General features: G+C 39.4%; 1 protein-coding gene across 2 annotated transcripts in view; it reads left to right on the top strand.

Annotated features, from left to right (window-relative positions):
* Positions 1-25,843, top strand: part of F13A1 (coagulation factor XIII A chain) — a 168,058-nt gene that overhangs the window by 99,480 nt on the left and 42,735 nt on the right. For both annotated transcript variants that reach the window (XM_077886450.1, XM_077886451.1), the window contains exons 8-11: positions 196-370; positions 3,357-3,495; positions 23,961-24,064; positions 25,409-25,497. In XM_077886450.1, the coding sequence (XP_077742576.1) occupies positions 196-370; positions 3,357-3,495; positions 23,961-24,064; positions 25,409-25,497 (507 nt within the window). The remainder of the gene's footprint in view (positions 1-195; positions 371-3,356; positions 3,496-23,960; positions 24,065-25,408; positions 25,498-25,843) is intronic.

Genomic DNA, 25,843 nt, shown 5'->3' on the forward strand with positions numbered 1-25,843 from the left:
TAGTTTTCTCTTGCACAGGTAGTTATTGTGTCACTTTCCCTGACAACACACCAGTGAATGGAACAGTAGTAGAATTGTTTTTATCATGTAGGACATTTGGAAGGCACTGGATGCCTTAGCTTCCTTGATGTCAAAGTAGGAGTGAACTCTTCTAAGTGTTCTTTGTTCCTTCTCACCACTCATGGTCTCATTTAGGTTAATGCCAAAGACGATGAAGGTGTCCTTGTTGGATCCTGGGACAATATCTATGCATATGGTGTTCCCCCATCAGCCTGGACTGGAAGCGTTGACATTCTGTTGGAATACCAGAGTACTAAGAGTCCAGTCCGGTATGGTCAGTGCTGGGTTTTTGCTGGTGTCTTTAACACATGTAAGTAGCCAATTGAGTCACATTTTTTTTAATGTAAAGGGAATTTTACTTCGAGACATTTTATCTATAAACTGTCAAAGAGACCTAGCAACCCCTGTTAGCTCTCTAGAATTTATAGATGGCTATTCTGGGATGTAGTCAATGCATAATTAAATTGTACTGGGCCAAATATGCTCATAGTTTCTCTTTGACTGCAGAATCATTATAGAAAGAATGATGGACTACTTCCTACATAATCCATCATTCAACACCCAGAGAAATGGGGGTCCCAGGGGCCAAGAAATGATGTGAGGGAAAGGATACGCCATTTTCTTTTCAGTAATCCATCCACATTTTAAAAAGATTAAGTTAACAAATTTTAAAATAATAAAAGATACATACTGCTTATTTGTAATTGAAGTGTTATAAATATGTTTATTAGCTTATTGTTTACCATTGAGTTTTATAAATATATGCACTTAATTTTTACCCTAGCTGTGGGAGGGATTGTGACAGGTGGTTTCATCTCCATTTTTACATGGGAATCTCAATGCCTCTGAGCAATTAGATATCAGAACTTAATGAACAATCTTTACTCCCCACTTTCCCTTCTGGTTTTTAATCTACGCAACATCTAATCTATAGAGGAAAACATATGGGAACAGAATTATTCTCTTTAGCTTCATGCATCATTTTTTGAAATGCCATTTGCCAGGCTAGGCCTAGACAATATTATTGTTAATTCAGTGAATATTTTTAAAAATACATTTATTTCAGTATGTCTTCCTCATTGGTAATGATTTTCATTCAGTTGCCATTTCTACAGCCTTGGAAAAAACATTAAGCTCAAGTTGAAGTGTCCTTTCTGCTTGCTCTTTAATAAAGAATGTTTTACCTAGTTAGCATTTTTCTTTTAATCAGAAAATCAAGGAGGGATTGGAGGCTGGAAGCCAGGATGAGGTCATTTTTTATAAATGATCATGAAGCCTCTCAGTTTTAGCTCAAAGTGTGATAGTCCAAGATTAGTCAGTGATCCAAGTGGGAAGAAATTGTAGGTCTTGTATTGTGCTTTTTGTTTTTCTGTGGTGTTAAACTGAGTAAGACTATTTTCTTAGCCATTTGGGTACCCAAAGGCAAAGGAATATATTTCCTGAGAGTAATAAAGGCCAGTATATCAGTTTCCTAGAGTGCCGGTCTCTGAGGTCCTAGATAGAAGCTGAACTTCTTGATGGGCTAACGATTAGAGGTAGCTCCCCCTCCCTCAAAGTTCCCAAACCCAGACTATATAGAGGATGCTCAATAGGAGCAGCCACTCTTAGGAAATACTTCCAGGAAAACAGAAAAGATCCTCTGCCTTGTGTTTTCCTGCTGCCTACAATTTCAAGACCCCAGTGTAATTCTTTAGGGCTTAGAACCAGATAAAATAGTGAACACTTTCCATCTATTTATGCTTTTTGTATGAAAGTGTCATTAGATCTGTTCTTGAAAACAGGCTTTGGTGGTAAGCTAAGAAAAGACAGAAACACAATGTGAAGGAAATCATGGTAAGAATAAACCCTAAGAGAGAAGTTGGAAGGAAGGAGGCACTGGTGGCCCAGTGTCAGGCTTCATCTGTCTTAAAATTATGAGTTGGGCAAAGTCTGGAATGAGTCTCATTCTGTGAATTAGTGATAAGCCAGAAATAGAGCTAGAGTGCCAATCATCTTACTGGTAAAGCTGTGACTTGAATGGTCTGTGAATCAATATAAGAAGAGGGAAGTAGGAAGGAGGTGGTGGCTGCCATCATTTTTGTTCGGGGTATTAAGATTAAATCAGTTAGTGAGGACACTTGAATGCTACCAGACTTGAGTTTGGACTTCCAAGGTTGTTCTATTGAAGGAAGTGGATTGCTTATGGTTAAAAATGCTAAACTACTCTGAGAAAAAAAGGCAAGCCAAGCCATTAATCTTAAAATTGTCACCTGAATTATTTTCAATGAGCCCTGATGTCTGGCATCCTGGGAGCCAGAGAGGGCATTTGGATTGAGTTTAATCAATAGGTACATATGGCAAGAGATGCATCCAGGTAATTTATTATCTAGCAATTAAAATGAATCTGTAGTGTCACCCTCCACCAAGTGTCACGAGAGCAAATTCCAGCCAGGAGAGCAAACTCCACTGAGGACCTCTGTTGTAACTTCCTATTAGCTGAGATTTTTTTTTCCAGTTAATTTTATTTTTTATTAGAGGTAGAATTTAGTGAATCAGCAGTTGCATAAAACATCCAGTGCTCATTATGTCAACTGCCCTCCTTAATGCCCATCACCCAATTTTTCTTTCCCCATATCCCTTTCCCCTCCAGCAAACTTCAGTTTATTTCCTAGAGTCCAGCGTCTCCTATGAATTGCTTCTCTCTCAATTTTCATCTTATTTTTCCTTCCCTTCCCTGATGTTCATCTGTTTCATTTCTTAAATTCCACATAGGAGTGAAGTCATATGGTATTTGTCTTTCTTCAGGGTGCCTGGTCTGACTACAGCTCAGGTCATGATCTCAGGGTCCTGAGATTAAGTCCCACAACAGGCCCCACTCAGTGGAGAGGCTGCTTGTCCTTCTTCCCCCTTTGCTCCTCCTCCTGTTTGTGCTCTCTCTGTCTCCCCAATAAATAAATAAAATCTGGCTGAGTTTTTTAAAAATTTTATTTTCAGGAACATAGTCCCATTAGATGGACTAAAACAATACTATATTAATGATTGTATGATTAGCAACTAAACAATTAGAACCTCATTATTGGGATTTTATTCCTTTTATTCCATTTATTCTGAATGATCACACAGCAAGGTTTCTTCTCTCCATAGTCCTGAGCTTTGACAATAGTTCCCCTTCTTCGGTATGGGACATTTGAGGATAACATGTGCAAAGGGGCTTTTCTTATTGTTCATGAAGGAAGCCCCTTATGAGAAGGAATTGTTCACTATGTATTTATTAAATTTTGGTGATGGGCTTAGTTATGGTCTGTCCTTTCCTGCAGTTTTGCGATGCCTTGGGATACCAGCAAGAGTCATTACCAATTACTTCTCGGCCCATGACAATGATGCCAACTTGCAAATGGACATCTTCCTGGAAGAAGATGGGAACGTGAACTCCAAACTCACCAAGGATTCAGTGTGGTGAGTTTGATTTACAAGGGCACTTGCTGATATCAAATTAAAGTGACATTACACATTTACCACAAGACAGACTGGGTCTAATGTTTTTTCCCTTCTATTTTAAGGACTATTCAATACCATAGGCAGAAATGTCTGATTGGGAAAGATTGTTTTTAGCGAATGAATGAGAAATGTTACTGAACTGGCAGTTTGCGTTTCTAGTAATGAAGATTGATCATTGCATTACAACAGCAGCCACCAAAAAGGTCATAGTTTTAGCTATGCCTTTAGGCTAGAGCCCATACTAGTTCCTCTCTACTTAGTATAAGAATATTATTGGTGAATGACAGAGAGAGGGGAGCCGAGCATTCTCTATGTCAAGACTATAGGAGTAATATAGCTAGCATTTATTAAGCACTTACTGTGTACCAGTGTCTGTGTGTAAATGATCACATCTTATTCTTTTAACAGCTGTATCATGTGGGTGCTTATTAGTATCTCCACTTACAGAGGAGGAAACTGAAGCCCAGAGGGGTTTAAAGTAATTTGCTCAAGGTCATATATCTGATAAGCTGAGAATAAAATCAAAGTGATTCTGACCCTTAACCACATTTTTTGCCTTGCAGTATGGGATTGCTCTTTTTTTTTCTTTTTAAGATTTACTTATTTATATTTGAGAGAAAGCATTCAACTGAGGGAAGAGGCAGAGAGAGAGAAAATATCAAGCAGACTCCCCGCTAAGCATAGAGCCTGACCTGGGGCTCGATCTCACAACTCCCAAGGTCACGACCTGAACCAAAAATCAAGAGTCAAATGCTCAACCAACTGACCCACCAAGCCACCCTTGAGATTGCTCTTTGAATATAAAGATGTGGTTCTCTGTGATTTGTGACTCCATCTTTTAAACAGGGATAACAATGGGAATAAAGTTGAAATTGTCACTAATACCAACCACATAGTTCTTATACTGCCCTGAGCAGCTGCATCACAAGCTGGCTATGTGGAGTTTAAGATCCCAAAGAAATTTCCTTTGTCCATGGGACCCACTCAGTCCAGAACAATATTCTAAAAATCCAAAGGTAAAGGTTATTTATGAAGGTAGGTATGGGGGGAAATTGCCACACATTGAACTAGTTGGAATAAAAATGTGTCCCCCATGGATGTTCTTTATAAGTAATAAAGCTAAAACACTGTCAGTTGCAAGAGCATCCAAATGGGGATGGGAGGAAGTTACAAGCTCATTTTAAGAGAAATTAAAAGTTAGAAGTGTCTTAACTCCCCTGTGTTACAGAAATGGATCACAGTTGTAAGAGCAGTATTAACTTGCCAGTACTGGTAAACGCTCATTGGAGGATGTGGAAAAAAGGAAATCAGGGAACTAGTTGCAGAATGCTACTATGAATAAAAAATAGCGCAGTTCATTTGAAGGAAATAAGCTGAGCAATGACAAGCAAGAGAGTACGGACAAGACCAAACCTCCCCTCTGTAAATTGAACAGCAATTTAAAGCATCATTTAAGCCCTTGGAATAGCAGTATAGCCCCCCTGCATGTATATGGAATGACAAAAACAGACGAAAATAGCCACCCCAAAAGCTTGTCATGACAGTCAAAAATGGCAAATGAGAATTATTTGGTATTCTGTATTGTGTACCTTTCCTTACACACACACACACACACAATGCCTTTGGAGCCAACTGCAGTTCGAAATTATGCCTTCTTTTTTCCTTAATCTAAATGCTTCCACCATGAGTCCCCAAGGGCACCCAAACAAATAACCCCATGAAGCCCCAAACAAAATTGATACCAAATTGTGAAGCTGATAGATCTTCCTCTTGGTAACCCTCTTGTCTTTCAGTTTCCTACTCTGAATTGCTTTCTCTGTCCCTCTCAATCTTTGCTCCCTCATTGCCTTCCGCAGTTGCCCCATCATTCTGGGACTATGTTCCCTGGTCTGGGAGCCTCATTTGTCCTCCATCATCGGACCACTGTCTGAAGCTCCTTTTCCCTCCCCTTGCTTGGTGCCTGAGTGGGTTTTCAATAGATGATGACTGATGTCTAACAAGCTGATGTGAACCCAACTTGGGACATGTCTGACCCAAGGGCTCCATCAGGTTTGAGTCCAAAGCTTAGCTCTGCCACTGAGCATCTGTGTGACCTTGGGCAAGGCACAACCTCTCTGTGCCTCTTTCTTCCTCTAAAGTAGAGGTGAGAACATATAATGTTTGTCCTTCTCCGACTGACTTACTTCACTCAGCATAATACCCTCCAGTTCCATCCACGTTGAAGCAAATGGTGGGTATTTGTCATTTCTAATAGCTGAGTAATATTCCATTGTATACATAAACCACATCTTCTTTATCCATTCATCTTTCGTTGGACACCGAGGCTCCTTCCACAGTTTGGCTATCGTGGCCATTGCTGCTATAAACATCGGGGTGCAGGTGTCCCGGCGTTTCATTGCATTTGTATCTTTGGGGTAAATCCCCAACAGTGCAATTGCTGGGTCGTAGGGCAGGTATATTTTTAACTGTTTGAGGAACCTCCATACAGTTTTCCAGAGTGGCTGCACCAGTTCACATTCCCACCAACAGTGTAAGAGGGTTCCCTTTTCTCCGCATCCTCTCCAACATTTGTTGTTTCCTGCCTTGTTAATTTTCCCCATTCTCACGGGCACTGGGTGTTATTCTGTATGTTAGTAAATTGAACACCAATAAAAAATAAATTAAAAAAAAAATAAAGTAGAGGTGACAATTTCCTAGTTCACTCAGCCCAGAGCTGAGCATAACAGGTGCCTAATGAATGTTAGCTGTCATTATTGCCTTTATTATTAGTCACACAGCTGGAATTGCTTGGAGGCAATATGTTGCCATCAACCTAAGCACATTCTAGCAGTCAGGGAAAAGAGGGGTGTCCCATGTCCTCAGATGACTATGCCATTTCTATACAGTTGGGTTATTTTTAAAACAAAAGCAGAAATTTGTGTATTCCCCACACACACCCCAGAGCAAATACTAGTAGACCCTACAAACTAAAGACGTTCCATAAAACCAAAAGAACTTCTAGGATCCTCCCTGACTGAGAAAGCTGGTGGAGACTTTCCCTAGACACATCTATTGGTACACGGTCACCACCACTGCACCTCCACACAAGCTCTGGCTTAGACAGTGATTCGCTGTGTGACCTTGAGAAAATGACTTCACCTCTCTGAGCTTCTTCTTCAGTAGAGTGAGGGCAACCCATTCCCTGATGGGGTAGCTGTAACAATTAAATGAGGTCATACAGGTAAAGTCCTTACCATAGTGCTGGGCCCAGAGGGAGTGTTCCTTGGTGCCTACTAATCAGATCAGATTAGTAGTGGCCACCAGCAAGAAGCAAGAGCTGTCTGAGCTATAGGTTGGTGAGCAAGGGAGAAGGCTGACAGAAGCTGAGGGCAAGGAGGGCTGAGGTGATTTGGTGGGCATCAGCTGATCATTCAGAGGCCAGTACAACATGGCTGGCAAAACACAGCCTAATGAATTTCCTAGAAGGGGTCTCAGGAGCAAGTGGCCTTCCCCAAGCCCCCAGACTCACTTTCCTACACAGGCTCCAGACAGACAGACTCTCCCCAACTCCTTCCTGGTTTGTGCCCTCCCTGCTCTGGCTCCTCCTCTCTTTCTAAAGGCAACCAGAATGACTTCTTGGTTTCTTTGTCTTGTGCCTCTACCATCTCTTTAACACTGAGATGGTACATAATTAGTGGTGAATTAATTTGTCCAGCTAGGTCTCTGTGACCCAGGGTGTTGTCCTCCCCATGACTCAGCCAAGTCCAGCATGGCCAACGCAGAAGTAAGCCAGTAAGAAGGATTCAGAGAGAATGAACACGCAAGAATGCTTTTGAGGGCATATATGCTCAACACTCCCCAAGGCTAAGGGGGACAAAGGGTGGATTTCAGCCCATACCCTCTCTTCCCCTTAGCACCACAGACCATGGAGGAGGGCTGACTGCTTATGTGCCTGCTTCCTGGTTTGGCACCTCAGTTCCCTCCGTGGTGGATTTCCCCTCAGAGAGTGCCTCACCTTGCAGGGAGCAGCAATTTTGCAGAGTATCCACCCTTAATATCCATAAAGGGAAGAGTCTTCTTAGCGATTCAGGAGAAGGAGGGGCCAAGGAAATTTAGAAGGCACAGCTGGACAGAGTAATTGGACCTCACTATAGCAAATGAAATTCTGAGTGGACCAACCCAAGGTAACATATCCTTCAAGGGGCAATTTAAGCTGCCTGCCTCTCATGTGCCAATGGATTTTGAATTATGTGCAACCTCTGGAGGAAGGCATCTATGAATCACTGCAGACAGTTTAATGAAGATGCTTGCACAATGTTTAGCTATAGTGCAAACAGTGAATAGGGATACGAGGGCTCATTGAGGAGGAACATGGCTCACCCCAATGTGCAAGGGTAAACTGACAGTTTGGCCTCCCCTTGAAAGAGCTCACCTCGTTATGTGACTATCACAGTGGAAATGGAAACAATTTTAAAAGAAAGAGATGGTGGCACTTGTTAGTGTCTTGAAGGTATTTCACTGGAAAGGCTCTTCTAAATGAAAGCATTATGCTGTGTCCTTTTTGCTAGAGAGGATGTAGTCAGATTTGATGATTCTGGGTGAAAGGACTAAGCCCACCTCTTGGCTGGCCCCCACCAAACTGCAACCCCCATAAGGGAGAGCAATGTATAATCTAATTTATTTTCCTTTTTTTTGCCAGCGTGTAACAGGATGCAGGGCATAGAGCAAGGACTTCATAAATGGAATTGGTTGGAAGAAATTTTTGATGCTCATTTAACTGACTAAATGTCATGTAATCTATTTAACAAACACTATTGTGCACTAATATGTCCAAATACCAGATGCTAAGGATTCAGAGAGAAATTAGAGTCACCACCCTTGGGGAGCTTGATCCAATGTTCGTGGGTGACACAACCAGATGCAGAACTCTATAAAAAATATAGGATAGGCGGTAACATGAGCCAGGGGGCATGGGGATGAAGGGAACCGGCTTCCATCCTAAGTCCCAGGGAGCAAAGGGAAAGGCTGTTCACATGGGAAGTAGCCGTGGACTCAAAGCCATTATCCCCCCTGCAGTCTTCTGGTTGTGCTGTTCACAGATGGAATGCCTAGGAAATGACCTTGACCCACAGATGAAACCCAGGGGTACGTCTATAAGAGTCAAAAGCATTGAGATTAGACAACCAGAGATCAATCTGCTCTAAGGACATGGCAGGAAAGAATGAAAGCTCATGCAGAGTTAGCCTGTAATCTCATGACTACAGTTGAATATCAAAACTCGTTCTAACTCACCTTCCAGCCCCTTGCCACCTCCTTCCTTTGCACCATCAAGAACATCTGGCTCTTGCCCACCTTCCTAAAGGAACTAATGCCCCCCAGGCTGTTAATTCAATGAGGAGCAGGCGAAGTTAATACTGTTTAGGGGCGAGGATGCATCCCTGCTCTCCACCTATTACCACCTCTCTTACTTCTCTACCCTCTAGGCACTGTCTAATCCCAAGGGCACAAATGACACACGCTTCTGCCCACCCCACTTGAAGCTCCATTGTCAGGAGATGAACAACTTCTCTAGGGATGTGAGCAGGATGGAAAGGGGCACAGGTGGAAGAGGCTTAGAAGCTGGACTAAAAGGAGTCAAAGGATCTAGAAAGCTATTGGCTCCAAGGGGAATCTGGAACACTGTTGGCTGTTGAACTCTCTGAAACTAAGAGAGCAAGGGTTGGGTTTGTCTTAGAGGACTCAGGGGGCTGAACAGATGTGTGTACACCCAGGCCCATAGCTGACTGGTCAGCTTCTCAAATTCTGGTTGATGAGCCAATTGGCAGATGTAGAAAACATCCTAACTCAGAGCTTTAAACATTTTATGTGATACCAAAGATAATGTAAGAAAGGGCTAATACTGCAACAATTAGCAAGTCTTTATTTCCTTTTATTGCCTTTTCATTTAAAATTAAGTAGGGTTGATTAAACTGGCTTTTATAATTTAATTTTTTAAAACAATTGTGAACTAGCAAATTTGTATTTATCAGTTTCAACTCAATGTTGAATTAGTCAGTGATCCAAGTGGAAAGTAATCGCAGTTTTATTTTGTTTTTCCCAGGGCATCATGGAAAAACACCAAATCAAGTCAAACTGTTCTTGAAATTTTGTCCTCCCCCTCTCTCTCCATGGTGCAAGGCAATATGATTAGCTCTGCCACTAATTAGCTGGGTCACATTGGGCAAGTTGCTTGATTTCTCTGGACCATAATTTTCTCACATGCAAATGTATGAGTTTGGTCTTAATGAGCTCGAGGGTCATTTCTAGCTCCCCAAAAAATTTTAATAAATTTCACTGTTCTTCCAATAAGGTCTTTCCTCCCATAAGCAGCATGTTCTACTACCTGCCCTGTTTGAAGACCTGCTCACCTGCACAGGGCCAGCTAGGATCCACCCACTCACATAAAGGTGTTGCTTTGCAAACTGACTTTACATCAGCTCACAAGGAAAACAAACAAACAAACAAACAAAAACAAAAATCACACACCACAGAAAAATTTTGTAGTTGTAATTTTGTAAAAAAGGACCTCAGTGTATCTGGTCCTTTTAAAAAAATTCCAACTTCTTTCAGTACTTGTTAAAAAGAGTACAGTTGTTATTGTTTTATTTTTTTTCACTCCAAATGCAAAAAACTCTGCTGTAATGGGTAATCTTCAATCCATGAACAAAGCTCTTTTGAAGTACATTTTAGAGCAGAAATTAAATAACCTTCACACTTGGGAGCCAGCAGTAGGTATAATACTGATCCTAATTTTCATTAGTCTCTGCACTCAGCATAGGGATTTGACCATTGTAGACATGTTTTTGAAACTTAGATGGATCTATCTCATACCTTGCTTTAGATGCTCACTGTGCTCCAACTAGTTGGACTTTCATGTTCTTAAATTATACTAAGTTTTAATTACTATATGTGCAAAAAAGAATTATACAAAAATGAATTCCAAGTAAAAAAAGAGAAAATTTTCTAAATATAAACCAAATGGTTTAAAGATGCTTAAAGGTTTGTAAAATTAACCTGTGGTGCATCCAGCTTACCAGTTCTGAACACTTACCAGAGATACTTCTTTTCAAGTAGATTATCTTGTTAACCACATTATTGTCAGCCAAATTGTTTTTGAGGAAATCCCTAGAACAAGATCATGAGCTCTGCACTAGACAACTAAGAATATATACTCTGAATCTATACCAGAGTCTTGAAGAAAGGATGGAAAAAGTTATTTGCTACCTCCAAAGAATAAAAATAGTTCATGCTTATGGAATTCTTTCATTATGCCAGGTCCTAATCTAAGTAGGTAACATGTAGTAACTCATTTTACCTCTTTAACAACCTGTTAGGGTAATTGCTATTATTGTCCTCATTTATAAATGAAGAAACTGAGGCACAAAGTAATCTAACCATGGTCACCTGCCAATAAGTGTCAGAGCCTGAACTACAAACCCTAGAACTCACATTTTTTGTAACACATTAATTAAATATAATTCACATATCAGTAATTATAAAATTGTGTTGCTGGGCTTATAATATAGAAAGATGCAAATTGAATTACAATAATAGCACAAAGGACAGGGGGAATGGAACAAAGTTTTTGTATGCAATTGAAAATAAGTTGGTATTAATCTGAAGTAGAGTCTCAGAATGCTAATTATAATCCCCAGAGAAACCACTAAGGAAAGACATATCGTGAAAAAAAAAAAACAGAAAAAGAATTAAAATGGTGTATTAGAAAATATCTTTTTACCCAAAGTAAGGAAGTAATGAGAATAGAGAAAGAAAAAAAAAAAAAAACACAATACGTATAGCAAGGAATTTGCAAAATGGCAGATGTAAGTCCTACTCATCAGCAATTAGATTAAATCTTAATGGATCAAATATTAAGAATTGTTTTAGGGATCCCTGGGTGGCGCAGCAGTTTGGTGCCTGCCTTTGGCCCAGGGCACGATCCTGGAGACCCAGGATCGAATCCCACGTCAGGCTCCCTGCATGGAGCCTGCTTCTCCCTCTGCCTGTGTCTCTGCCTCTCTCTCTCTCTCAGTCTGTGACTATGATGAATAAATAAATAAAATTAAAAAAAATTGTTTTATGGCCTAGCATATGACCTGTTCCAAAGAATGTTCCATTTCCCCTTGAGAGATGTGTATTTTGTTGTCGTTGGGTGGAATATTTTATAGAGACCCATTAGGTCTGGTTGGTTTATTGTGTTGTTCTAGTCTTCTATTTCCTTGGTAATCTTCCACCTGTTTGTTCTGTTCATTACTGAAAGTGCAGTATTGAAGTCTCCAACTTTTATTTGTTAAATTATTTTTGTTTTGCTTGTTTTTATTGAGGTATAATTGAGATATTAGTTTCTGGTGTAACATAATGATTGTATATATTGCAAAATAATCATCACAGTAATTCTAACTAATGTTCGTTGCCATACACAGTTCCAAAATTTGTGTGTGTGTGTGTGTGTGTGTGTGTGTGTGTGTGTGTGAGGGAGGGAGAGAGAGAGAGAGAGAGAGAGAGAGATGAGGACTTTTAAGATCTCACCTACCAACTTTGAAGTAACTGTAAGTTTGTATGTTTTGACCCCTTTCACCCATTTTGCTTATCTTCTGCTCCCCACCTCTGGGTTGAATTGTTAAATTATCTATTTTCTCTTCAATTTTGTCAGTTTTGCTTTTTGTGTATCTTGAGGCTCTCTCCCTAGATGCAAATATGTTAATGATTGTTGTTTTCCTAATAGCATTACCCTTTAATCATTATAAAATGTCATTCTTCATCTCTAGTAACAATACTTGTCATAAAGTCTATTTTGTCTGATATAAATATAGCTGTTCCAGTTATCTTTTGGTTCTATTTGCACAGTTAATGTTTTTCCATCTTTTTTACTTTCAACCTGTTTGCATCTTTGATTATAAAGTGTATCTCTTGGATACAACATAGAGTTTTGTTATTCATCCTGCCAATCTCTGCCTTTTGATTTTAGTGTTTAGTCCACAAATGTTTAATGTAATTACTGATAACTAGAGTTTATATCTGCAATTTTGCTATTTCCTTTTTATATGCAGTATGTCTTTTCTCTTCCCCTCTTCCTCCATTACTTTCTTACTTTGTGTAAAACTGTTTTTTATAGTATACTATTTTAATTGTTTCTGTTTCTTTTGACACCATATTTTTCAATTTTTTCTTAGTAGTTTCCCTATAATTTAAAACCATGATTTGAAACAACTTAGTTCATATTAATACCAATTAGTTTCAAAGGCATACAAAAACATTGTCCCATTCCCCCTTGCCTTTTGTTCTGTTATTGTAATTCAGATTGCATCTTTCTACATTATAAGCCCATCAACACACTATTATAATTACTGCTTTATCGAGTTGTCTTTAAAATCAGAGGGGGAAAAGAATTCAAACAAATACGCATTTATACTGTTTTGCCTATTTCCCTGTTTTTGCCTTCTTTTGTGAAGAGTAGTTTTGCTCGATATACAGTTCTTACTTAACTTTTCCTTTCAGCAATTTGAATACATCATCCCACTAGCTTCTAGCTTTCATGGTTTCTGATGAGTAGTCAGTTTTAATCCTATTGATGAACTCCTGTACATAATGAATCACTTTTCTCATACTATATTAAAGATTCTCTCTGTTTTCAGCTTTTGACAGTTTGACTCAAGGTACTTCAGTGTATGTATATCGCTTTTAGTTTATGCTTTTTTTCTCAGATGTATATATTAATGTCTCATCAAATTTGGAAGGGTTTTAGTTATTTTTTCAAATATTCTTTCTGCTCCTTTCTTGCTTTCCTTTCCTTCGGGGACCTTCTCATGAATATGTTGGTATACTTGATGGTATCCCACATGTCTTTGGGGCTCTGTTCATTTTTCTTCATATTTTTTCTTCTGTTATTCAGACTGGTCATTTCAATTGACTTATCTTCAAGTTCACTAATTCTTCTTTGTGTCTACTCAAATCTGCTTTTGAGACCCACTCATGAATTTTGAATTTTTCACTTTAGCTTTTATAGGTTTCAGGTCCAGAATTTCTGTTTGATTCCTTTTCATAATTGCTTTATTGTCATTGATGTCTTCTATTTGATTAGACATCACTCACATGATTTTCTTTAGTTATTTGAACATTTTTATAATACTGATTTAAAATCTTTGTCTGGTAAACCCAGTGTCTTGGCTTCCTTAGTGACAGTTTCTGTTGACTGTTGTTTTTTTTTTTTTTTTTCCTGTGCATGGGCCATACTTTTCTGTTTCTTTCTGTGTCTTCCATTTTTAAAAAAGTGCTAGGCATTTTAAATAGTATAATATGATGACTATAAATCAGATTTCCTGCAAAGTCTGTTGTAGATGTTTGAGTTGTTACTGTTGCTGCTGCTACTGTTTGTTTGTTTAGTGACTCTCCTGGACTAATTCTGTAAAGTCTGTACTTTTTATCATGTGTGGCCACTGAAGTCTCTGCTGGGTTAGCTTAATGGTTAGTTAACAGTTGGATGGCAATTTCCTTAAATATCTTGAATTAACAAGTCCTCAGCCTTACCAAGGAGTTCTCTGTGTGTTGAGAGAATGTAAACTTGCAAATCTTCTGTAGCTTTTACCTCCTGCTTGAAGAGTACCTCAAGGTCAGTCAGAGGTGAGAGATTAGAACCCTCTTCATGTCTTCCTGGGTGTGTTCACAGCCCTGCACATGTGTGTGACCACCTCGACTCTCAAGAGTATGCCAGATTGTTCAAAGTCCCCTATGGGCATCTCAGTCCTTAAGTTTTCCTTTTAGGGTTTTTTTGGTGGGGGGAGCCTTTTATTATCACCAATTGGTGTCACCCCTCAAGGCAGCTGTGATGTTAGACAGTTGCTTCTAAATATTTTTGAAAAACAATCTTTGGATAAAGGTATTTGCACAGAGTGAATTGTGAACCGAAACGAATAAAAAGAAATGCTGAGAATGGAGCTTTTCAGAGATTGCCAGACAAGTTAGTGACAATTCTTTAGAGATGGTGCTTTTAGAGAGTTCTGAACCCTATTTTCTTCCCTTCATTGGTTGCTAGGTTGCAAGTTTTTATACCATAGTTGTGAAGCTGTTGGCTTTCATGACTACCATGGAGCTTTGGAGAGAGGGAGTGGGAATAAGGCAAAATCAAATGCTACAGTAAAGCCCACTATTCTTAGTGAGATCCGCTTTCTGTTGTTGTTGAATATGTATTCCTCAGATTATTGTCTTTAGTTCATTCCCAAAGTTCTGGAAAAGTTGGCTTTGATCATGTTTGCTGGCATTCTCATTGTTTTTATGAAGGAACAGTTTCTTGGAAGTCTTTATTCTGTCATTTTAGAAATGTTTCCTTAGAGCACACTCTTAACCACTACATAAGTGATTCCAAATTAGGAGTCTACCACACTCCTACAGTTTTACATTTTGTAGTAATATTTTAGTATCTAGGATCATTTTCCTGACATATACCTGTTGCAAAACATATTATTTTATGTATATCCCTTTATTTCTCTATTTCATTTATACATTATAGGGCATTATATTACTCTTTTATAAATTGTATATAAAAAACTATCAGTGGATTTCAATATAATAAAAAGATGTTATACTTATTTTAAAACTAGGAAGAGGCATTGTTTTTTGAAGGTTGAAAATCCCTGCACTAGACTCTCTTCCCATTCCTATAATAGTCCTGTAAGAATATCTCCAAAGAGGGCCTAAAGTCCCTATTCTACTCAAGACCTACTTGAAAGAAAACAAAGAGGGAATTTGAGAGGTTAAAAAAAATCAGAGGTTACTACAAATACCTCTAAGGAAATGAGAATGGAAAGAAAGTAGGAGCCATCTGATAAACCACATAGAAAACTCTAAGGTATTTTCTATAATAAGAAACATATCATGTTTTGGTTACTCCTAAATTCTACCTAAGAGAGTCATCATATATACCATTCAAAATTTGCAAGTTTTTAAGTAATTAGAAGCTAATAAAATATATACCACATATTGAGTGTATTAATTTCTTTTGGTGATTAATAAGACCTCTAGAAAAACCCTATATAATTAAGAGCTATCAACCTTAGAATATTATACTCATAAATAGCTTTATAATGCAAAATGGTGATTTTTGGTACCTATTGAAACTGTTGGCTATATATTTTTTAAATCTCTTCAATAATTATGGATAAACTTGACCAGAATTTATTATAGACATTTTTAATATATTAGAATCATCCAAGACAAATATTCTCAAAATATATTTTTTTCTTCATTTTCAGGTAGGATATCAACTCCTAATTTGCTATTCCAGAGAGAGTAGTAAAGTAGGACAGGGTTTTATTTTCAAAAAGAGCATAACACAGGGAACCCAGTAAAGTTACAGAGAACCTTCTGCTAAGAAGTAATGGCAAGTGTGGTTCATATGGATGGGTATAATCTACTTCCTGAGCATTTTAAGGATTGTTTGGTTTGTTTTTGCCAAATTTAGTTTCATTTTCTGTCTTCCCCTTTTTCTGGCATCACAATAAAAATAAAAGTAAAACAGATAATCAAAAGAGGGGAAGCTACCAAAAGAAGAAAAAAAGAAATCTGCATGATCATCCTCCTATTAAAAAGAAAAATCATTGCAGTAAAGCTGCTATAAAATGCTCTTAGTAAATATTCAAGAAATCAGTACCTGGAATCTTAAAAAGAGAGTGGAAAGGCTCAGGACTAAGGAAAGACCACTCCCAGAAAACTTTGTAAGTAGAAACAAACTTCTTAGGTACTATGGTATAATATATATAATTGGATACATCTGGACTGGCATTTATCCAGTATGTACTGGTAGGAGCATAAAGCATTTCGACTGAGTGTCCTTTCTAATTGGTTGCAACTTCCAGATGAGTCATGTGTATTAATTATTTGGATTATCACCCCTTCCATAAATACACCTCCTAGTTTCATTTTGGGAATAATGGCACACCCCCTCAGCTCATCCCTCCTCTTCAACCCCCCACCATTGGGATGCCTCATGCTACAGAAGACTGTGCCTAAACTGATTTCTCAATTAGCATTGGAGGACCCCCTCCCTGCAAAGACAGGCAAAAACAAACACCTGCATTACTTCTCTTTTTTCTAGGTGGGCAGTTGGTTTCCACAGCGGGGTTAGCCTGGTCTCCACCTGATTGGACCTCTAATCTTTGATGACCCTAGAGAGACTTTAAATGCCCCTTCCTGGTTTCAGCCTTCCAACAGCCCCTAACAATGAAGAGCTACATTCCGGAGTAGTGTAATGCTCCCAGCTCCATAAAAGATTCCTCCACATGCCTCCCATTCTCTGAATAATTCCTTTTTGTTATGTTGCTTCATTACCTTTCCTGACAATTTTTTTTCTTGGTCCAAGCTTTTATTTCCATTTTGGAATGTCTTGCTAGACAAGCCTAAGAATATACCAACTTGTCTCCACTTCTTTCAACAACTCCTATCGCACTCCATGCCCACTACCATTGTAATGGCCAGAGCTCAACAATTTCAGGGTGTGCTGTCTTTTTGGTCACTAATAGCATTGTCTGTGTTAAGAGTATATCAAAAGGGCACAGGAAGTGGGCCTGCCCCCATCTGCCAATTCACAAACAATTTGCAAGATAGCTAAGTAACTTTCTTCCACTTTCTGCCAATACGCAATTTGCAAGATAGCTAAATAATTTTCTTCTACCCACTTTTTAAAATGAAAGAATTTAAAGATCTGGTTTACTCTTGAAGTTGGTCCAACACATCTCCTTGAGGGCTTTCACTCAATCTTATTTGTCTTTTCCCTTGAGCCATAATAAAGCTGCAGAAACAGGGTTATAAGCCCACATCTCTTTCTAGGGAAAGAAACATGCCTGGACAAATTGTAAATGAAATGACCCTGTGGAACATTTAAGCAGTTAGCCAAGTTAAAGGCAGTAAAGGACTCCTTGCTTAAATTATCCACTTTATTGTCATTGAACACCTAGCACGCAGACCCCCAAAGTCCATCTGATTTCAACTGTGTTCTCTGTCCATTTCGCCATCATCCCACAGGCTCTTGCAACTCCAGATGTGACCTTAGTCAGTGGTTAAGACCAGGGAATTTTGACCTGTGCTTTATTTTCTTTTAATAAAAAAAAAAATAGTCCACGTATGTGTGTAGAGGGGTGGAAATTAGTTCATGTTTATTACAAAAATTTCAAACATTGCAGAAAAAATACAAAAGTCAGAGTCACCCATCTTCTAACTGCTCAGAACATTTCCAGCATCTCCTTAAGTATCCTTTCATATGGCTCTTTGCATATTGTACTCATTCCTTATTGCTGCATAACAAATTACCAAAAACTTAGCAATCTGAAACAACACAAGTTTATTATCAGACAGTTTCCCTGGGTCGGGAGTATCAGAACAGGTTAACTAGGTCCTCTGCTCAGAGCCTCAAATAATAACTATCAATGTGTTAGCTGAGGCTGTGGCCCCATCTGATGTTCAGGGCTCTTTTTAAAATTCATTTAGGGGACACCTGGGTGGCTCAGTGGTTGAGCGTCTGCCTTTAGCTCAGGTTATGATCCCGAGGTCCCGAGATCAAGTCCTACATCGGGCTCCTGTGGAGAGCCTGCTTTTCCCTCTGCCTAAGTCTCTGCCTCTCTCTGTCTCTCATGAACAAATAAATAAATTCTTTTAAAAAAAAAAAAACTCATTTAGGTTCTTGCAAGGATTCATTTCCTTCTAGCTGTAGAACTCATGGAAGCTTCCATCTTTTACAGGGCCAGTAGGAGAATGTCTCTGCAGCTTCCAATCTCCAGCTTGCTCTGTCCTTAATCACTAGACCCAGATTTAAAGGACCCACCTGATTAGGTTCCACCTTGCTAGCTCCTTTTTAATTGACTCAGAGTCCACAGATTAATTATCTTAATTACATGTGCAAAATCCTCTTTGCCATGCAAAGTAACATAATCACAGGAGTAATACACCATCCTGTTTATAGGTTTCACCCACATTCAAGGGAAGGAAATTATACAAGGGTGAAGGTCATTTAAAATTCTGCTTTCCACACATACCTACATACACAATGAACACATACGCAGTATGTGTTCGGTAGTATGATTTTTAACTTAGTATGCCATAGGTTTCTATCCTGCCTAATAAATGTAGATCTGCATTTTTATGGCTGAATAATATTCTGTTTTGTGTTTCAAAACAATCATGTATTGGACAGCTAGACTGTTTCTGATTATTTCTTCTTGCAAATTATGCAAGGATGAACATTCTGATGTACTCATCTTTGCATCTGTGTGGTTATATGCTGCACATAAATTCCAAGGAAAGGGGTTTACTGAATCGAAGGATAAACCAAACCAATGCTGTGACGCCTTGCCTGCTCAGCAATGCATGGTGCATTTTTCCAGGGAGGCTCTGCCTTTGGTGAAGACTCTGTGGTTCCTTTGTATGAGTTCTACTGAGTTATTAGCATCCTTGAAAGAAGCTCTAGAAATCACTAGCTGTCATAGCAGGAAACCTACAAAAAGTAACATAAAGCAGAGATGTGTTCTCCACTTGTCATTCCATCGTTATTCTCCCTCAAAAAAAAAAGTTATTTTCAACTTGATTAAATAGCTCTCAGTGAAATGGGGGCTTTATTTTAATTTCTACACTGCTTCTTTAGAAAGAGGCAACAAGACAACTAGATCACTTTGAAGGTTTATAACTTTCTTTTACCTTTAAAGTGACACTGTACATTTTGATCGTATAGGGGCAAGTCAGGTTTCAATGAAGGTGCTGAGAAAATAGAAAACCATGAATCTTAATAACAAACAAAAGTTTAATTATACCTGCCTTGGATACATCCTATGCTTGCTAGTTGTCCTTGCCTATCAATCAAGCAATTCCTCCTCAGCACTTCCTAAGGGCTAGCTCTAGGACTGGGAATCTGATGGTGAGCAAGACAGAGCCCCAGAAGTGAATCACTCCCTCCATGAATGCATAATGAAATTATAAGATGAAAACATAAAGGCTATGACAGATCTACATAAAGAAACTTTAAAATAACCTTTCAGGAAGCATATATATTTCCCAACTGCAGACAACCTTGTGGTAAATGGAATTCAGAAATGTCCCTAAATATTAGCCCCTTTCACAGGAGGCTTTGAAATCAAAGACAAGCATGTGTACCCAGAAATATTTAACATCCAACCAAAAGGGAACCCTCATGGCATGAGAGGCACAAGACACATTTTTAAAAATGTTTTATTTATTTATTCATGACAGACCCACAGAGAGAGGCAGAGACACAGGCAGAGGGAGAAACAGGTTCCCCGCGGGGAGCCTGATGCAGGACTTGATCCCAAGACTCCGGGATCACACCCTGAGCCAAAGGCAGCTGCTCATCCACTGAGCCACCCAGGCATCCCAAGACACATTTTCCTTGGCCATTCCTGAGCAGAGAGAATGGCATGATTAAAAACAAACAAAAGATCCCATGGCTTTGGAGGTAGGTAGCATCCTCCCACTCTGTTCACGATGAGCCTGGGAGCCCAGCCATTGGCTTTCCACCCATTGACTAAGGCCCAACCCCAACCGTGGTTCTCTATCTGAGACCTGAAATGCAATGCTTGTTTATTTTATTCAAGGCTAACCTTGCCCAGGATATTTGAATTTAAATAAGGAGATGCTGGCACCCATTAATCTAGGGTGGTAGTGTAACAGTGAAATCCTAGCCGGAGCCAGGATTGCTAAACACAGGTTGCCTACACGGATTGTGTAGGAAGCAGGACTATGTCCATTTGGATTGCAAATGTTTCCTTGCTGTTTTTCTGGATCTCTCTGCCTAATGATGCAACTTTCACTGTTCTGAAGGGAGCCTAGCAGTCATCTTTAAGCTCATAGTGACCTGCCTTCCAAAGATACAGGCTCTCAAGCAGGAACCAACCTCATGCTCCTGTCCAACACCACCACACCTTGAACCTGATCTACACCTACACTTCCCTTCCCTATAAACAGTGCTTCACTCCCCACACCCAGGCATGATATGACTTTCAACCTCATCCTCCTGCATTCTTGGGAGTTGAGTCTCCTTTGCTTCCATCTCTCTATTCTCTATTCCCACTCCCTGTTCATCAGTTCTTCCTCCATAAGCATGACAATCTCTTCTAATGCGAAAATAATCAAATTACTCTTCCCTGCATTGCATTACCTTCTGGCCACAGCCTTATCTTCTCTTCTTCCCTTCACAACCTTGATCATGCTGAGGGGAGAAACCTACACTGCATCCCTCTGTTCCCAAGCTCTCCTCATCCGGCTCTGCTCCCACTCTCTTCCACCATCCATGATGATGCCAGCAACTCATCCAATCCTGAGTGTCACATGTGTATATTAAAATGTCCCTAGGGTTTTGTCTCCTGGGTTTCTCACTGGCTCTCGAGATCATCCCCCCCAAAATTTAACTTGTCACCCACCCAACACACACTTCCCAACACAAACCATCTTCTCTTGTTCCTTCATTAAGTCCCGGTAAATGGAACCATCATAATCCCTGGAAATATGAAAGTCTTCACACATCCAGCTCCCTCACCTCCACAAGCCTGTACCCACCAGTGGTTCCTGGTCCTCCCCACGGGGGTGGAGGTCAACTCAGCTCTGTGGCCCATCCTGCCTCCTCATCTATCTTCCACTAAGACAGATTTGCAAATTTAACTTGTCTAAGAATAAAGCTCAATCATTTGATTTGGAATAAAAGGATCTCAGTCTCATGCTCCCCTATAGCATAGCTCAAATGACATATCAGATAAAGGGCTAGTTTCCAAGATCTATAAAGAACTTATTAAACTCAACACCAAAGAAACAAACAATCCAATCATGAAATGGGCAAAAGACATGAACAGAAATCTCACAGAAGAAGACATAGACATGGCCAACATGCACATGAGAAAATGCTCTGCATCACTTGCCATCAGGGAAATACAAATCAAAACCACAATGAGATACCACCTCACACCAGTGAGAATGGGAAAAATTAACAAGGCAGGAAACAACAAATGTTGGAGAGGATGTGGAGAAAAGGGAACCCTCTTACACTGTTGGTGGGAATGTGAACTGGTGCAGCCACTGTGGAAAACTGTGTGGAGGTTCCTCAAACAGTTAAAAATATACCTGCCCTACGACCCAGCAATTGCACTGTTGGGGATTTACCCCAAAGATACAAATGCAATGAAACGCTGGGACACCTGCACCCCGATGTTTCTAGCAGCAATGGCCACGATAGCCAAACTGTGGAAGGAGCCTCGGTGTCCAACGAAAGATGAATGGATAAAGAAGATGTGGTTTATGTATACAATGGAATATTACTCAGCTATTAGAAATGACAAATACCCATCATTTGCTTCAACGTGGATGGAACTGGAGGGTATTATGCTGAGTGAAGTAAGTCAGTCGGAGAAGGACAAACATTATATGTTCTCATTCATTTGGGGAATATAAATAATAGTGAAAGGGAAAATAAGGGAAGGGAGAAGAAATGTGTGGGAAATATCAGAAAGGGAGACAGAACATAAAGACTGCTAACTCTGGGAAACGAACTAGGGGTGGTAGAAGGGGAGGAGGGCGGGGGGTGGGAGTGAATGGGTGACGGGCACTGGGTGTTATTCTGTATGTTAGTAAATTGAACACCAATAAAAAAAAAAAAATTTAAAAAAAAAAAAAAAAAAAAAAAAAAAAAAAAAGAGCACAGGCCCTAGAGCTCTATCGCTAACCAGCTGTGTGACCTCATGAAAGATTCTTAACCTCTCTGTGCTTCCGTTTCCTCCTGTGCAAACTGGAGACAATAATAGAGGTACCTTTCTAATGGGGTACAGGAACATCAGATGTGCTAATATACATAAAAATTTTCGAACAGTGCCTGGCACACAGTAAGTGCTGTGCATATTTGTCAGTTTGGTGATTCCCTGCCTACCCTCACCTGCCATCTCTCTTCCCCCGTGCACACAAATATGCAAGCATGCTGCCCTCACGCCGTAACAAACAGCATGCAGTCCCCCAAACACACCGTGTGGGCTATTTCGTGCCTACACAATTTTGTTCTTACTTCTCTTGTTGACTTTCTAAACTCCTACATCTTTCAGGACTTAGTTCAAATATCACTTCTGCTGTGAAGCTTTTCTTAATATACTAAGAATTTTCCCACTGAGACCCCATTGCACCACAAATGAATTTCAACTGCATCACTTCTATTAATTATTTTTAAAACTTTGAGATTTACTATTTTTTAGCACTTACCGCATGCCAGGCACCATTTTAAGTACTTTACACCCATTATCTTGTTGAAGCCTCACAGCAAACCTATAAAATGTTGTAACTATTGATTTACCTGTTCACTATTCCTCCTACATCATGAGGGTCTTCGTGGGCAAAAACCTATGTGTTGGTCATTGCCATGTCCCCAGCACTTAGCCTGGTGCATAAAGGGTACATAGTGAAATTAATTCCTCCGAATTGAGCCAATCAAAGATGAGCCAAACTCAGAGATGGGAACATGTACGAATTCCTGACATTGAAGGACATTTAGGCAAAGGATGAATGGTAGTTGGATCTGAAATTCATCAGTGCTATAAACAAAGACTGCTATAACCACCTCCTCCCACCGTTAAATTGTTATTGCTATATGAATATTTTCTATAGTGCAGACGGGTTAATGTGCTCTCATTGGTTTCTGTACTGTCATATAATTTCAGGTCTTTCCAAGGACATAATAATACAATTCATGATGACATTTTATTCCATGCTCTTGCCTCAAGGGTCATATGCAAAGTTCTGAAAAGTTTTGCGTGGCCCTCGGCTTGTGGGTTGCCCACCTTTGATAAAGGGTAAAGAGACATCACCCTGACACCCTTTTCTTCTTGTTGGACACCAAATGGAAATTTGCCACAAATTAGAGACAATTATAGTCAGGAGTTAATGTTATAGTTTCTATGGCAACGGCCTAAGCCTGGAAACACAAGCATTTTATTGCTTAATTGTTATGAAAGATCTGCTTTTTATAAATCTAATATGCATAAATGTAAATATAAATATAAAAGAAATTCAAAGATACATATATTTCAGTTTCAATTAACTTTTCTTTTTTACCTTTTTAGCACATAGTACTTTCTGTTTGATTAGGCAGGAGAGGATGGTTAAGATCAAAACTGTTTAATGTGCTGGGTGGCCTTGAAACTGATATTAGCAGGGAAGAGCAATGTCCAGCCACTAAATTTCCCCCTAAGGGTGCCAAAGGGAATGTATCTGCCTAACAAATTCAAGTCCAGGATATCTCTCAGTGTCTTCAATTTGGTTTATTCCATTCCAGTAACTTGTAGATGGCGTATTCACAAGAATTCTGGCTTCTTTTGATGGCTTGGAGCGTTAAATGGAATAGAAAGTTTAATGCTACTGAGGTGGTGTTTTCTCAGGAACTACCACTGCTGGAATGAGGCCTGGATGACAAGACCTGATCTTCCAGTTGGATTTGGAGGTTGGCAAGCTGTGGACAGCACCCCCCAGGAAAACAGTGATGGTAAAACTGCATCCTCCCTCAGGGAACTCATTTCACTGCCATCTTTGTTTTGCAATTAGGATTGCATTTGATGTGTGGGCAACACTCCCACTGGAAACCAACATCAAAAGTATGCTTCCTGGGCACATGTACAGTATTAACTGCCTGTCAGTCAGCTTAATTTCATTTCAATGGTCGGCTTTCCCCTGATTATTCTATAACTGGTTAAAAAAAAGAGCATAAAACTTAACATATATAATTCATCTACTCTTGCTTTGATAAGCAGTTTTGAAGACAAGAGAAAAAATATCTGTGTAGGCACTTTTACTAGGCTCTAAAATATACCTCAGCCCTGTGTGATACACAGTGATAAGATATAAGGCAGCAGAGAAAATAAAGAACTCAAAAAATAGTTACAGATCATCCTTTAAATTGTTGCTTTCCCAAAACCTGATTTCTTTTTATGTTGTGTGATTTCTTCCAAAACTTAAGTATGTGGGCATTTGTCATCTAACTTGCTGGCTATGCTAAGCAATGAGTGGCAGCTATGACCTCCCCCAGATTTCATAAAATCACATCATAGGCCTCCATTTCTCTTTAATATGATGATAAAAATCAGTGGCCTGGGGACATTATGTTTACTTTCTCAGGTGTTGATATGAGATATTGGCATGTGTATATATACACATATATCCATAAACATTCATTACTTATTCATAAGAGACTCATGGTTTATTTATGCTGGATTTTGAGGGAGAATGTTCAACACTTTTTGGTGTCCTGGATTATGCATCATGAGGAGATATCAGAGATGACTTATGGCAGTTAATTCCTTATTGACTGGAGATAGCTGGTTAAAATGTAAAAAACATTGTAAAAGTAATCATGTGTCTACTGACTTCCTGAATGCATGTTGGGCATTAATCAATGGGTTGTTAATGTTCAAATTCCCCAATTTCACACATGACAAATGTCCATAATGTCCAAAAACAAAAAACAAAACAAACAACAAGACAGCTACTGGGGACACAGTACCATCTCCAACATTCCAGCTACCGGTTGTAAATGGATCAATCCTATGTGAGCAAAGAGCTCAGCACAAAGACCTAGAATATGCATTTATATGAGAACAGACACAGACATAATGATGCCCTGTATTCTTCTCATGGCTTCAAATATTGGTTGAGGACGCATTTCTATCAAAGCCCTCTTCATTAAACACATTGATCATTCACTTTCTCTGGTCATGGGAAGGATCTGGGCTAAATCAATGAGGAACCTGGGAACATTTGCCTCTACAGAGCCTGTATCTGGACATAATTGAAGACAACAAACTCATGCTCCCCCTTCCTCTGTGTGATGCAGGGATGTATCGGTGTGGCCCGGCCTCTGTTCAAGCCATTAAGCATGGCCATATTTGCTTCCAGTTTGATGCACCCTTTGTTTTTGCAGAGGTAAGTAGTAAGCTGCAGAGAAGTGCCACTTCCTTCCCCAACCTCTTAACACTTGAAAAATAAGACACCAGGTTGTTACTTCTAAATTTCCGAAGTACGTGGCATGTTTCCGTCTGCAAGGTCGACTAAACATCATTCCAACCTCCAGGTTCTTAATGTTAAATGTAGTTCTTACCTCACATTTTTCTTTCCTTGATGTTTTGAGATTTTTTTCCTTGAAAAGCAATTGCGTTGCTAACCTTAGTTTAGTTCTTCACACCCATGAAATAGGTATCAACTGCTCCTGAGAAATTAAGTGACTAAATGAATCCCTCAACTAAAAATTGGTGGAGACAGTCCATGAATT

This window comes from Canis aureus, chromosome 37 (genome assembly GCF_053574225.1).
Source record: "Canis aureus isolate CA01 chromosome 37, VMU_Caureus_v.1.0, whole genome shotgun sequence".
Classification (NCBI taxonomy): domain Eukaryota; kingdom Metazoa; phylum Chordata; class Mammalia; order Carnivora; family Canidae; genus Canis; species Canis aureus.